Here is a 15,425-nt window from a genome sequence, read left to right as displayed (position 1 = left end):
TGAATGATGTATGTCAGATTACCCTTTTATGGGGCTAGCTTTTGGTTTACACTGCCAATACGTAAAAAGTATTTAAATACATTGTGCAAATATATAATAGCAGAGCCCTCAAACTCAAATGACAATAAAACAATTCTGGACCTACCTATTATTCATTGTCTTCCACTCTTAGGGGCAGATTTACTGAGCTCGAGTGAATACTTCGAATAAAAAAATATTCTAAAGTATTTTTTGGGTACTTCGAACATCGAATTGGTCAAATTCGATTGAATTCGATCGAATTGAATGATTCGAAGTAAAAATGGTTCGACCATCCGACCATCCGATAATCAAAGTACTGTCTCTTTAAAAAAAATAAAATAAAAATCCTTTCGGTCGTTCGCTTAAAATTGTTCGAATCGATTTCATCGTTTGATCGAACACTTTTTATTCAATCGAAGCTTTAGCGCTAAATCGAATTCGAAGGATTTTACTTCGAGGGTCGAATTCAAGGGTTTTTTAACTCTCGAAATTCGACCCTTAGGAAATCTGCCCCCTAGCGTCCATATGCACTACGAGGCTTCCAACTATTTATGCTAGCAAGGGGATAGCAAATTGCTCTTTCTGTTAATGTTAAAATAATAATAAAAAAAAATTTTATTATGCAAACCATGGAGAAGAAAAACATACATTATATAGTGCTAGCTTGCAATGTATGGAATAAAAAGTAGTACATTTGTTTTCCAGCCCTTACACAAAAAAAAAAATTAAGCTAATTTCAGTTAGGAACAAAAGCTTTAGATTGTGATAGTGCAAGAACCAACAAAACAACTAAAAATAATGATAATATAAAATCAAATGTTTAAAGTAAATCGATCTAAGCACATTGCAATAACAATATGCCGCAAACAAAGAACACACAAATGTTTATCCAAAGTATTTATGAAAATAACTACAAAACCAACATTATACAAGTGCAGTTATTGCAAAGCAATATCACATGTCATCTATGCCAGATAGCTTTCCCAGCTCCCATTTAGTAAGAAGCATTCCATCAGGTGTAATTACATTAAGATGGGTCAAATATCTTTATTGCATTGGGATAACGGTGAATTCATATGTTGCTAATTAAAAGAATAAGGTTTCCAGCAATATGACAGAAGTAACATTTTTACAATCACTGTTTTCCTTCCTGTTGGTTCTGTAGCCGAAGAGTGGGTAGTGGCTAATCCCGACCCAACAGATAAAACAAGATTCACAATCACAGGGTTACCAACTGGATCTAAAATTTTTGTGAGAGTGAAATCAATAAATGCTGCAGGCCCGAGTGATCCAAAAGTCCACCCCCAACCAATTCTTGTCAAGGAGGTAATTGGTAAGTTAAACCAAGCAAATGTCTATCTTACTGTATATTAAAAACTATGGTTATTAATAATAATAATAATGGTTGGATTTTAATTTGTTTACCCAGTTGGTCCATAAACTGCCCTCTAGTTACTCTGCACTATATTCACAAAGCAGCAATTTGTTAGGCAACACATTTTTAGCAGACATTACAGAAGCACATAGCCATACAAAGAAAAATTCTAAAACAGCAAATTATGGTGAGACATGAATAAAATAATATCTATTCTAAAAGAACAGAGTTTGCGTAGGTTGTGAAATCAAATAGAGTAAGGGGTATTAGCCTTTCCACTTCACCCATTATGGGATTCAAAGAGCAATGTCATAAAGCCCAGCCTTTTACCTCCAGGTTCATATCTCACCTAAGATGTAGAGCAGGATAGCCTTGACTTTAATTTAAGAATTCTGAAATTATATAAATGAACTTGAAATTTATAGTCCAAAGGTTATAGAGCTCATTTTGATTTTACTATTTTATTTTTCTTTAGTGCCTCCAAAGATACGTCTACCCCGTCACTTAAAACAGACATATATCCGAAAAGTAGGAGAAGCTGTAAACCTTGTTATACCGTTCCAGGTAAGGAAATAATTTTCTCTACAAATATTATTTAGTTTAAAGAAATTTAGTTATATCTAAGGCTATAAAGATTCTGACACCCTTCAGATTGGATTGCCGGCCTCTGAGTTCTGACTGTTTATCAACCTCCTCTTGATTGTAGAAACTTTCAGTTTCACCACCACAATGTTGACATAGCATTGAAACAGGGATAATATTTTCAGAAAATGACCATTCAGTGTTATCTGTTTAAGGAGATCTAATATCCATTAAGCATTATACCATGTAATATGTTTGTAGTTTTGGACAAAGTATAATATTTATAATTACTATGTGGCAGAGCTTGAAGATAAGTATCCTGTTAGCTTAATGAAGACCAAGTGACTTCAAGGGGGTATCTTGTATCTGTGATTTACAAATTGTATGCTAGCGTTTTCTCAGGCAGCCTAGATATCTAAGGGCGTTTACATCCCTCTCTGATATCCTTATACATTTGAGATGGATGAATATTATTCAGTAGCAAATATTTTCCAATACACTTCCCGTTCAGATGTTCAATGCAATTGCAACTTGAATGTTATTTAACATTATATAGAAAACTAGATGAACATTTTCCTTTAGGTTGTAAATGCACATGTCTTTTAAGGCCATCCTTTTCAGCCCTTTTACAGTTGTATTCTTTCAGCAATGCATCCAATACTTGGATTCTAGCATAAAGGTCCAAAGTAACCCATATTGCAGTTTTCATGAGACAATCAATTTTCTCTGATTTCAAATAATACTTCATTGGCTCAGTAGCCATTTTCATTTTTTAATATTTCCATTCCATAGGGAAAACCTAGACCAAAGGTATCATGGAAAAAGAATGGGTCGCATGTGGATAAAACGCAAATCAGTATTCGTAACAGTGAATGTGACACAATACTTTTTATTCGGAAAGCAGAAATGAGCCATTCTGGAAAATATGACTTGAAAGTAAAAGTTGAGAACCTCCAAGATAAGGCATCGATCTTCATTCAGATTGTTGGTATGGACCTAATTATTTCTTCTTTGTGTACCTGTATTCTAAACCAATTTTTAGTTAGAATAGATAATAAATAATAGATAGATAATAATAAACCAGACAGGGAGTAAAACCTAATGGGCAAGGTAAGGTAAAATTTAGTTTTGGTCAAGGGCTGGACTAAATGGTAGTTAGAAAAATGCCTTGTGTTTAATCATCACTCATGTTCTTTTTAATTCCATAAGCCTGAATCCATTATAGAAGGTGTATGGGATTTGGATACATATTTTATGCTTTACTACTTTTACTGATGTTGCATAAAATATATACTTCATGTTAGCAAGATGGGTAATTCATTGTGGGACACTACTTGTGGCTACATAGGCATTCTTTATAAACATCACTCTTCCAATACAAGCAATACAGCAGATCTGATACACATATTAAATACCAAACCATCTTACCCAGTTACCAGATCATTTAAATCTATTCTCCAGGCCACACTGTTTCTAAATACAGAATACACTTCAATCCAGAAACTGCAAAAATATATTTAATGAATCAGGTTCTCAGGTATTTCAGTGCAATTATGCAGAATGCATCTAAATTAATTACTAATTAGCCATGGATATTTTAATATTATCCAGCTGCTTATCAGCTATCATGCATACAGAATTATGATTTAAATTTGTTTTTCATGACTCTTTAATCAAACATCAGTAGAGAAAAATACCGCTTTGTTCTGTAAGAGAAGAACTATAAAGCCAGATATACTGTACACAGATGACGTGGGAATCTCATTGGAAGATTTTTATTGATCAATAATGATCTAATTTAATATAATAATATGTCAAAGTATGCCAGGATCAATTGAATAAAGTATGTTTAAGCAATAATGCTTGGATCCCCTTTAAATAATATAGGATGGTGCAGCACAATGGCAATTAAGTAAATCCATAATAACCATGCTTTTTTGCCTAGATCGTCCTGGGCCTCCACAAGAAGTACTCATTGATGAGGTTTGGGGTGAAAATGTTGCACTGGAATGGAAGCCCCCATTAGATAATGGTAATGCCACTATTACTGGATACACCATACAGAAGGCAGACAAGAAGACAATGGTAGATTACTTTCATTTATGTTCAATATTTACTTGGTGCCTCAAGGGCAGCTATAATTTCAAATTACTTAGCTCAAACAACTGAAACTAAGAAAGATACTTTCTATGCTGTAAATGGAAGGATGCTTTGTAACTGACTATATTTCAAACTTTGTTTCCAAAGGAATGGTTCACGGTCTTGGAACACTATCACAGAAACAGTGCCACAATATCAGAACTTGTGATAGGAAACGAGTACTATTTCAGGATTTTCTCGGAAAATATGTGTGGCCTCAGTGAGGCAGCTACCAGGACTGTAAATAGTGCACTTATTGAGAAGGAAGGTTGGCTATCTGTATATTTATTATATTGTTTATTTTAATTCTGTTGTGTTGTAGCATATAACGCACTGTAAAATAGTCTGGGGTCATAATACGATACAGTAAGACAAACTAAATATGAAATGACCAAATATTACTTTTATATAATTATGCTATAGATGTTTACATCTATATACTGTACTGTATATACAATATGTGTAACCCAGGCATTTTCAATGTAGTATATAATACCAACAATAATATTAAAACAATGATGCCATTTATTTCTTTCCAGTGTTACTTACACCAGGGGGCAGATTTATCAAGGGTCGAATTTCGAGGGTTAAAAAACCCTCGAAGTAAAATCCTTTATAGTGCAAAAGGTTTGATCGAACGATCGAATAAAAATCGTTTGATCGAACGATGGAATCATTCTAATTGAACGATTTTAAGCGATCGAATGATTTTATTCGATCATAAAAAGCGCCCAAAACCTACAATCTACAACCTACAATGTCCCCACATGCAACTCGGTAGCTTTTATTTGGCGAAGTATTGAGTCGAAGGATTTTTTAAAGAGACAGTACTTCGATTATCGAATTGTCGAATGATTTTTACTTCGAATCGTTCGAATCATTCAATTCGATCGAATTTGACCAAGTCAATGGTCGTAGTACCCAAATAAATACTTCGAAATTCAAATATTTTGCATTCAAACTATTCACTCGAGCTTAGTAAATCTGCCCCCAGGTGTCAGGTCTTAAAAACAGACCTTTCGTAAAAGCTATATCATTTGCTTATCATTAATAATATTAAATTCCTGGTGAACATAAAAAGATTTGATTGTCTACTAGTAGTGTTGCCCGAAATTTATATGCAAGGCATGGATTTGCTGCAAATTTCCATATTTCGCCACCTGTTTTTCGCCACCGCTTTTCGCCCATCACTATCAGCGCTGTTCCTGTGGACATTGCCGCCTGAGGCAGCTCCAGTAATGCCGCCCCCCAGCCTGATTACATTTCCGGGGTGGAGGCAGCAACGCTAGTGCTGAGAGCGCAATTGCGCTCTCGCACCCTAGAAAAGCCGAATTTCCAGTTTAAAAAACGGAAATTCGGCTCTTAAAGGCACCAGGAGCGGCTTTTTGCTGCCCCTGGAAACCTAGCTGGCACTCCTGCCTGAGGCGAGTGCCTCAGCTCGCCTGGTTGACAGAGCGCCCCTGATCACTATCTACTAGATGTTATTCCAAAGAGATCAGTTCTATGGTCAGCCTGTTAGGTTTGAACATTTTGATCAGTTTTGGTCACATGATCATATCTGTCCCTATCAGCTGGACAATAAACACACATGGTTAGTTGGTAAGCAATTTAAAATACCTAATTCTGCCATTGGGCTGTTTTTCTGTAAATGTCAAGTAAAAAGGCAGTTCTTAAATCTGTAATCTTCTCATCTTTGCAAGGATGGTCATTTAATAGTGCAAGCAATAAATAAATCAAATATCATGATGGATAGCCATTGTCTTCCGTATTCTTTTCCATGTTCTTTTTACTGCCTGGTGCAGATTTACCAAGACAGAAAAAAAGAATAAAACCCAAAGTCTGCAGGTCCATGTGCCTTCAAAAGATATTTATATTATTTTATTTGGGTAATAAAAGTTATGTTTTACGATAATGGTGAGAAGGTGCATCTTGAATGGGTCATTCTTTTCCCTCTTTTTTCTACTTACATATTGTGCCTTAAAAAGCGTATTTTAAGTAATAATAAAACTTCCTGCTTGCCTTAATGTTTCTTGATGAACCCAAATAAGCAAGGACATTTTCCTTTACACCACTCAGGTGCACTTTGACCCCAAAGAATATTAATACATCCTATAGATGTTTATATTCTGCATGACTGAATTATTTATTTATTTTTCAACCAGGTAAAGCTTACAAGAGACCAGATTATGATGACTTTGATTTTACTGAACCGCCACAGTTTACCCATCCCCTAATAAATACAGTAGCTATTGCTGGATACAATGCTACCCTCAACTGCAGTGTCAGAGGGAACCCAAAGGTACAACAACAATGCAGAATGTAACATGTTTTTGGTACAATAGAAAATGCTTGCAGTTATATTATTGTTTCACATTAATGACATGTTAATTAATGTCTCATGTTCTACAAAGAGATCGGAGCTGTTTATTAAATTAAACTGTGGGCAAATAATCATACAGTATTTAAAATAGCATTGCTATCCACTAATAAGGACATTTGGGGGGGTTACCAACAGAAGGAATTCAACTGGAAATCTTTTTGTCGAGGCTCAGAGGCTGAAGTAAAATCGAAATAATCTTCAATTTATGTTTATTTTGACAGCCAAAAATAACATGGATGAAAAACAAAGTGGTTATCATGAATGATCCCAGATACAGAACGTTTAGTAACCAGAGCGTGTGCACCCTGGAGATACGCAAACCTAGCCCCTATGATGGGGGTACATATACCTGCAAAGCTGTAAATGAACTGGGTGAGGCTGAGGTTGATTGCAAGCTGGAGGTTAAAGGTATGTCCTATTAAAGTAAAGTATAGAGTTTAGGTTTTTGTTTTATGTTTTTAGATCAGGGTTTCTAGCCAACCTACAAAGTGTTTAAACCAATCAGACCCAGAGTCAAGTAGTTCATGCACATAGGGTTGCAACCTGTTTGTTTTTTGACCTGAACAGTTCGGTTTTTCTAAGGCATCTTCAGGTCTCAACTTTCTGTTTAGTTATCAGTCTTGTGAAACCAGAACAATAACAGAGACAATAAATGAAAAATATTAAAAAATGTTTATGCAAATTAGCATTGCTCTATTTCAGAGCTTCCTGGATAACTGATTTCTGTATAATAGATCCGATACCTGTAATTAAAAGATTTGGCTTACTCATCAGGCAGAAAATAGAGATATGGTTGCCACCCATTTGGTTTTAAATTGGGAATCTCAGTTTATCAGAAAACTTTCTGTCTGGTTCAAAATATTGAGCAAACTGGACAGAAATCCAGCCAGTAGTGTCAAAGTGGGGCAGTAACCCTGCCCTGATGTCATAGCTGCACTGACATCATTGTGCCCGCCTCTAATGTCATTATTCCCACCCTAACATCACTGCCCGACCCCCAATGTTATCTGCCCCTCCACCTTTGTTCAGGTTTAGCCACTGGCAAAGGTGACAACCCTGCATGCACAAAGTGAAGCCATCAATTGTACTGCTGCAAAATGCTTATTTTCTAATACATTATTTATTCATTAATAAGATGCACCTAAAATATGAAATTCCTTTATTTATAAAGAGTGTCAGACTGTAAAATATAAAATGTTCCCAATTGTATAAGTATAATATGGTTCTTTGGTGGAGGGCCTACCAGTAATTTCGTGGCACCCTGGCATGCCAGTCCAATTATGTTGTTTGCACCATGAGGACTTTGTCTGAGACAACACCTTGCCAGGGATCTTAAAGAACTACATTTCAAAAATTGAAAAAACTCTTTTTGTGCAGTGAGTGCCTTAGCAGTGTGGGATATTCAGAAATAACTAGATGAGTTTAAGAATGATATGGTCCCACTGGGATCCCCTTGTTCTACTCTGTGGCTTTATTAAACATGCTCTGATATTAGGTCATTTGTGAGAATTAGTGTAGAAGTTGATTGCCTATTCATTGTTGTGGTTTTTTTACGGTTTTGAGCTATGTTTTTTTCTCAATGTATGCACCATTTATGAAATGAATGATTTATTATAACGTATTTATTAAGTGAAGCTTCTAATGCTGACGTCACCTGAAACCTTATGAAAGAAGAAGAAACTATTGTAATATAGTATTATAATGACAGATTTTACAAAAGTTATTATTATTTTGCTGTACCATTAATGCAAGAGAAAATGCTTCAGGTATCCTACCGCAAAACATACATACTACATAACTGTAGTGTCAAAGGTCTAGGGCTATTATAAAATCTAGGCATTGTTGCTTTTTTAGGAGTCAGAGATTTCTGTAAAGAGAACATATCTAATGGAAATAAGTTATCTGTGTCACAGTTTACAGATATAACCATTACTTTTATTTCAAAGCTGACATTTAGAGATTTCTAAGAGTAATTTAAAATGGTATTTGAGGTTAATATAATCATTAATATATTGTCTGAATTCCAACAAGCTACAGTAATACATGTGATGATTTAAAAGAGGAAGTCCATAAGAACACCCATCATGTAATGTATTGTGGAACATTACATAATCAAAACTTTTCCTGACAATCAGAATAGTTTTTAACAAACATACACATTTATCAAAACTGGTAAAGGTGTAAATCTGTCAGAATGTGTTTGACTGATTTAAGCAGAAGAATGCATACATTCATTATCTATGGGATATTAGCACTAAGCAGCATTGATCACTAATACCCATCCAAATTGTTAATTCAATTTCGGGTATTGCCAATTCAGATTAATAGTTTCGCCACTGAACCAAACTGTTGAAGCATGGGAAATGAATGGTTAAATTAAAAAAGGTTATGAAAGTTAATAAATTGGACCCTACATGTTCCCTTGCCTTCAATCAACTGCTATTTCGTTCTTAGTTCCTTAATAAAAATCAACGTACCCTCTTTAACATACTTTCCCTTAAAACCATCCTTTATCAGGAACCAACTTCACATGCTCAAATCAGAGTGACATTACTTTGGACTATCCCATATTAAATCAGAACTAAACCCTACCAATTATTATGGCTAGAAATGCCATATTTTATTTATTGAACTTATTGAACCAGCCTAAAGGTTCAGCATCTCTATAGTAGTAATGATCCAGGCCTTCAAAGTTGCCACAGGAGTTTCCCATCTTGGATTTAATCTGAATTATTTACTAATCAGCCTCATATTGTGACAATTATAGTCTATATATTCAGTATATTGTGAGTCGGTCCCTGCGCTCTATAAGTAAAAAGAAGATGGAGAGCTGCTGGGGCAATTTTGGAGGCACATATGTTTCATGCTAAAGGGCTGTGGTTGTCTTGGGCTGGTACAGAAGTCCAAAACAAAATGTACAACATTTCTGCCCCTTTCTCATTTAACAACTACATAACACTGAACAATGCCAACTTCATGGATACAGAAATTTAGCAGGTAGGTTGTGTATAAGATAGAACTATGATAAATGCATGAGATAAAACTAGTAAATGCAATGACAAAATAAAATATATGATGACAATTAGAAAAGTATATCGGTTCACATGTTCTAATTCTGCAGGGTCATTAAGTGGAGAACCATTTGGACTCTGGAAACAGAAGCAGGTTTATTAAATATATTCTATAGTGGATTACATCATGTATATACTCCCTTGTCACAGCAAGCTATTCCTTGCATGTAAAAGCTTGTATTTGTAAATCTTGGGTTGATTACAAATACAGTTTCATGGTAAATACAGGCCAAACAAGTGTACGCAGAAGGTTTACCATGAACAAGCAAATCCTGTGAAATAAGTAACAATTACCTGCAAATATAACAATCTATGTAAAAAAAAAATTGTGGAATAACAAGCGTTGTTAAATTTGACTTTGCTTAGACAATTGACACTTCTTTGAAAGAGGAAAAGTATACTGTAAGCTTACATTCTGAGATTTAATTGGAACATGTAGCCTAGGTATAAGCAGAGTTAACCATCCATTTATGTTCACTTAAAAATATACATTTTATGAGGTTTGAGGTCATATTGCTATTATGGGCCAACCAAATTATTTTAGACCCTGCCATCTTGTTTGAAAATGGTGAGTTATCTTTAAAACATCTACTGGTCAAAAATAGGGATGATACATTGATATCTATGAATAATGCATGACCTGAAGTTAAAAGTATCTCATCCATGGACTTCTGCTGCAGCTGAATGCTAAGAGTACAATCCTACGTGATTTGATTTAACCAGAGGTCTATGGATGTGTCACTATACAGTTTTAAAGAAAGAACCCGCTGATCCAAAATCATCTAGAGTTAGTTTGGTAAACTGAAAGCAAACTCAGATCTAAAGTACACATAAGGCCTTTTGGAAACTTAATTCTCATTTTATTAGAGGTACATTGGGGGCATATAAAATCAGTAAAAATAAAATTCAGGCAAAGTTGGTTCCAGTTTTTATTTCACAATCCTAACATTTAGGGGCAGATTTATCGCCACAATTTTCTATTCATTCCTAAGGGATTTTTAGAAATGTTTATATGAGCTGATGAAATTCTAAAAATCCAATAGGAATGAATAAAGTGGATTCATATTCTGTGGTAGCGATCTGTTCTGTTTCGCTTCACAGAAAAATTTGTGACACTCTGGAAAAATTTGCAAAACGGTGAAAAATTTGTGAAACGTATTGTCAATGGGCGTCAAAGTTATCTTGTAGCATAACAATTTTGACGCAAGCGACAATTTTTATACGCACTACTCTTTTGTCCAAAGTCAAGGCGCATCAGAATAATATTGACGCACGACAATTTGTGTAACAATTCCCACTTCGAATTCTCGCTTCAGTTTCGTGGAAACATTCGCAGACAGCGAAGTGCAGAAATTTGCTGTAATTCCATGCCTGGCAACTAAATTCACCCATCACTAGTGGTGAGCTCTAATTTCACACTTAGGGGCACATTTACTAAGGGTCGAATTTCGAAGTGCTAAAACTTCAAAATTCAACCATCGAATTGAAAAAATTCGATAGTCGAAGGGTTTTTTTTGCTTGAATTTAGCTGTTTTCGATCTAATTAAAATTGTTCGATCGATCGTAGAAATCATTTGAATCTAAACTTCGACTTCTAAAAACTTAGCCATATAGGTACTAGGAGGTCCCCATAGGCTAACATAGCAATTCGTCAGGTTTAAGGTGGAGAAGTGTTGAATTCGAAGTTTTTTAAAGAGACAGTACTTCAATTTTTGAATGGTTGCATATTCAAAGTTTTTTCAATTTAAATTGAATTTTGGCCTATTCGATGGTCGAAGTACCCAAAAATTACTTCGAAATTCGAAGTTTTTGAATTCGAAAATTCACTTCTACCCTTAGTAAATGTGCCCCTTAATAATAAACTGCCTCGTGAAGGTTTATTTATTAAAGGTTGGATTTTAGAGGTTTAGGAAACCACGACTAAACTCACAAATTCTAAAGCCACGATTGTGATGTAATTTTTTAAAAGATCTGAATATAAAAAAATATGAACAGAAAAAAGCGCTGAATGATGCACTTTCGAAAATCCAAAAACCTCAAAAACCTCTAAAAATTCGGGCCAATTTCTAGCGAAGAACTATGTTTAGAAATATAGGAAAACCACACATTTTTCCGAGATTCATGAAAAAATTGCATTTCAATTGTTAATAAATGGGCCCCTAAGTCTACAGTAAATCAAATGTACAACGCTGTGTTTTTCCTAATAAAAATTATCACACAAATTGATCTCAAATATTTTTTATAGACTTCAACACTGGATAATCCTTTCTAATTTTTCGCATACATATATATATTATATATATTACATGTGTGTCTTCCTATAAAATATTCAGTGTGTGTGTGTGTGTGTGCAAATATATTCATCTCCATAAATCTATATATAATATATATATGTATAGTTTAATATACTTGCACATGTAGGAGAAAACCTGCTTGCCCAAAATTGTTGCAACAGGTCTGGTGTTCTGTTTGGATTAATAATACTTTTAGTTATTAATTGTATTTTTAAAATGTATTTCACCCTTACTTTGCTTGTATATGCTTCAACATCCTCATCCTTATTACATAACTAAATGTTTAAAAACACCATTTGCATCACTTTTGCCATATAGTTAATTAATGTTGGTTATTAGCTTTTAAATTCTCTTTCTCTCTCCCTTAGTTGCACAATAAGGACTATTGAATGTGTATTGTCATCTAAGGTAAGCTTTCATATGGTGATGTCATATGAAGCTTATATCTGTTGTAGAATATCAAATTGTTCCATCATGTACTAATACAAATTTAGCATTCCTTCCAATTCTTATAGATCCAAATCAATTAACAATAACTAACCAATAATGTTAGTTATCTAAAAAAATGTAATCACCTGACTTCCATAAAATGCTTTCTCATGGAACATTTTTGGAAAACCCTCTCACCCAGTATTACATGAAGACATGCTGATGAAGCTTTCTTCAATTTGTAAACCTTTTATCATTATAATCATCTGAGAGATGCATATGTCTTCAGATCAAATATGATTTGACATGCTTTTGAACCAGAATACTTGCTGTTTTGCATACAAAGGAGGTTTTTGGCCACTGAGGTCTCTTATAAATGTGCGGTTATCGGAATCATTAATGCATATAACAATTAGTACCGTGTTATTTGTAAGGATCTAAATATTTGGGCTAGTAATACAAAACAAATGATATAGGGTAATACCCAAAAAAAATGGATTGTAAAAATAAAGGTAAGGTAGGTTTGTCTTGAAGGTGCTTGAATTATAAACTTCTTCTTATCTCAGAGCCTAACAAAGGCTGGGAAAAGGGAAAGGATTGTTTATACAGAAGGTTTTTCATTGGACTAGCCATTAGTTTTAACCATCTAGAACAGTGATCCCCAACCAGTAGCTCATGAGCAACACGTTGCTCCCCAACTCCTTGGATGTTGCTTTCAATGGCCTCAAAGCAGGGGCTTATTTTTAAATTCCTGGCTTGGATGCAAGTTTTGGTTGCATAAAAACCAGATGTACTGCCAAACAGAGCCTCTTGTAGGCTGCCAGTCCTCATAAGGGCTATCAATAGCCAATCACAGCCCTTATTTGGCACCACCCAGGAACTTGTTTCATGATTGTGTTGCTCCCCAACTCTTTTTACATTTCAATGTTGCTCACGGATGAAAAAGGTTGTGGACCCCTGATCTAGAACCTACAGCTGTGGAACGGTGGTACTTTTGTGCTGATGCCATAAATTCTACTGTGGGTTAATATTAGATACAGGTTTTTGTTTAAGGTTCAAAAATGACTTTGAGACTACAGGGATTTTCCAGAAGGAAAAGCGCCCCTAGCGCCTCCTTCAACATACAGGAGACACACATGCAATTTAAGGATGCAGCTGTGAGTGTTTTTAAGTGGGATATGCTCATAGATGCCACAAACATATAACCAAAAAGAGCACATGGCTCCTAGTGTGAGTATTAAAAATGATTGCCTTAGTATAGAAATACCATTGTCATTTGGCAGAAGCCATGTTTCCTCTATATATTAATATATATTATTAATCCTTTTATTACCGTAATTTCATGAACTGCAGAAAAGTCCACATATGTCAGATTAGTGCATTGACAGTATAAAAAGATAACCTGGGCTGGGCAGTTCAGTCTTCTGACATATTCTATGAAATTACATGAGGTTTCAGAGAATACATTAACTTTGAGATCTTACATGAGAACAAAATGTTGCTCTCCAGCCCCTTGGATGTTGTAGCTTCAAAGCATGTGCTTAGTTTTCAGTTCTTGGCTCGGAGGCATGTTTTGATTGCATAAAAACCAGGTGTTCTGCTAAACAGAACCTTTTATATGCTACACGTCCACACAGGAGCTAAGAAATAGCCAATAGCAATTCTTATTTAGCACCAACAGGATCTGCTCCCCATCTCTTTTTACATTTGAATGTGGCTCACAAGCATAGAAGGTTGGGGACTACCGTTATAGTTACTAGGAGATCCTTATACTGTATAAACTTAATTTTTCTGTGAACTTAATAATGTGAAACATCCCATTTTTAATTTTTGTTCCCGTTATTTTTAACCAACAGATCTCAAGATTTTTTTTTTCTCAATAAAATATATGCATTATATGATTAGCATTCATCGGTTCACAGTAATCAATGCATAAACAAAGCTAATAAAATTGCACGTGTATGTAGTAAATCTTCCTTAAATCTTCCTTCATCTGCAAAATAATGGAACATTTTATGGATAATCTGAAAGCATTTTCATATATTGTTTCTCATTAAATGATATGTTGTGTGTTTAGATATGTTCTGTGTTCACATTATCCATGGGAAAATTTACATTTCAGCCATCTAACATTTAACATTTGGTTTCCAGGTGGGATCTCGTTTTTCCGCCTTCTAATGAAAGGTGTGCCTCTGTCTGTCATTAATTGTTTTATGCGAGAACTGAAAGCAAGCAAGCAAAAGAGTGCATGAGCATGTCCAGAATTCAGCTGCTCTGCTATTGAATTGGAATCTGGACATCAGTGTTACAATTATTTGATCTTGGATTTGCATCTTCTTTGTGTAGTCATATTCATTACAACTATATTATCTTGTCTGATGAAATCAAAGTCCTGGCGCATGTGTTTAATTAAGAGGAAGGGACAGAACAAGCTTACAGTGATGCACATTATTTGTGTTTGGTTTAGAGCTTTTAAGCAATATAATTAAATAAAGAAAGTGCAAGAATTAGAGAAGAGGTTGCCCAGGGCAATGCAGAAAGATGAAGGCACTGAGAACACAGAAAATTAAGGGCCACTGGACCATATTGTTTAATTTCCTATTGGTATTAACAAGTATATAAATATATATATATATATATATATATATATATATATATATATATATATATATATATATATATATATATATATACACCTCTTGTTTTAGTCCCCCCCACCTCTATAGAGATATTACTGAGCAATTAGCTGTGGTCTTGCCATAACCTTCCTTTACACCTCAAAAACTCACTTTCATGTTACTATACCCTTACAAGAAACTGGCAGTGGGCATGCCAAAGGTTCATGATTTTTATATCTTTGGTTTGACAGGTGATAGCCTGTGCTATAACACAAAGTGGGTTATTTATTAAACTCTGAATGCCAAAAACCTTTTTAGTGGAAAAGAAAAAACACTAATTTTTTCGGGATTTATTATACCCCGAGGATGGAAAAAGTCAGAATCTGAAAATCCGGCATCTCAGACCTGCCGAGGTTGCATATAAGTCAATGGGAGAAGTTCCGAAGAAATCTTGATCTGCACTGGCTTTCGTACAATAATCCAAAGATTTCGTGGTTTTTCAGGAAAAAATCGGAA

General features: G+C 34.8%; 1 protein-coding gene across 5 annotated transcripts in view; it reads left to right on the top strand.

Moving 5' to 3' along the window:
* The window catches only part of mybpc1.S (myosin binding protein C1 S homeolog), a 65,596-nt gene extending 50,722 nt beyond the window's left edge, over positions 1–14,874 (top strand). For 3 of the 5 annotated variants that reach the window (XM_041588668.1, XM_041588670.1, XM_041588667.1), the window contains 10 exons: positions 1,187–1,354; positions 1,872–1,960; positions 2,771–2,966; positions 3,924–4,063; positions 4,226–4,385; positions 6,280–6,416; positions 6,719–6,905; positions 9,619–9,662; positions 12,231–12,270; positions 14,443–14,874. In XM_041588668.1, coding sequence (XP_041444602.1) covers positions 1,187–1,354; positions 1,872–1,960; positions 2,771–2,966; positions 3,924–4,063; positions 4,226–4,385; positions 6,280–6,416; positions 6,719–6,905; positions 9,619–9,662; positions 12,231–12,251 — 1,142 coding nt within the window. In that variant the 3' untranslated portion in view covers positions 12,252–12,270; positions 14,443–14,874. The remainder of the gene's footprint in view (positions 1–1,186; positions 1,355–1,871; positions 1,961–2,770; positions 2,967–3,923; positions 4,064–4,225; positions 4,386–6,279; positions 6,417–6,718; positions 6,906–9,618; positions 9,663–12,230; positions 12,271–14,442) is intronic. The other 2 variants (XM_041588669.1, XM_041588671.1) reach the window with 2 other exon arrangements.
* The last annotated feature ends 551 nt before the right edge of the window (positions 14,875–15,425 follow it).

This window comes from Xenopus laevis, chromosome 3S (assembly GCF_017654675.1).
Source record: "Xenopus laevis strain J_2021 chromosome 3S, Xenopus_laevis_v10.1, whole genome shotgun sequence".
Lineage (NCBI taxonomy): Eukaryota > Metazoa > Chordata > Amphibia > Anura > Pipidae > Xenopus > Xenopus laevis.
This window is presented reverse-complemented; position numbering and strand designations above follow the sequence as displayed.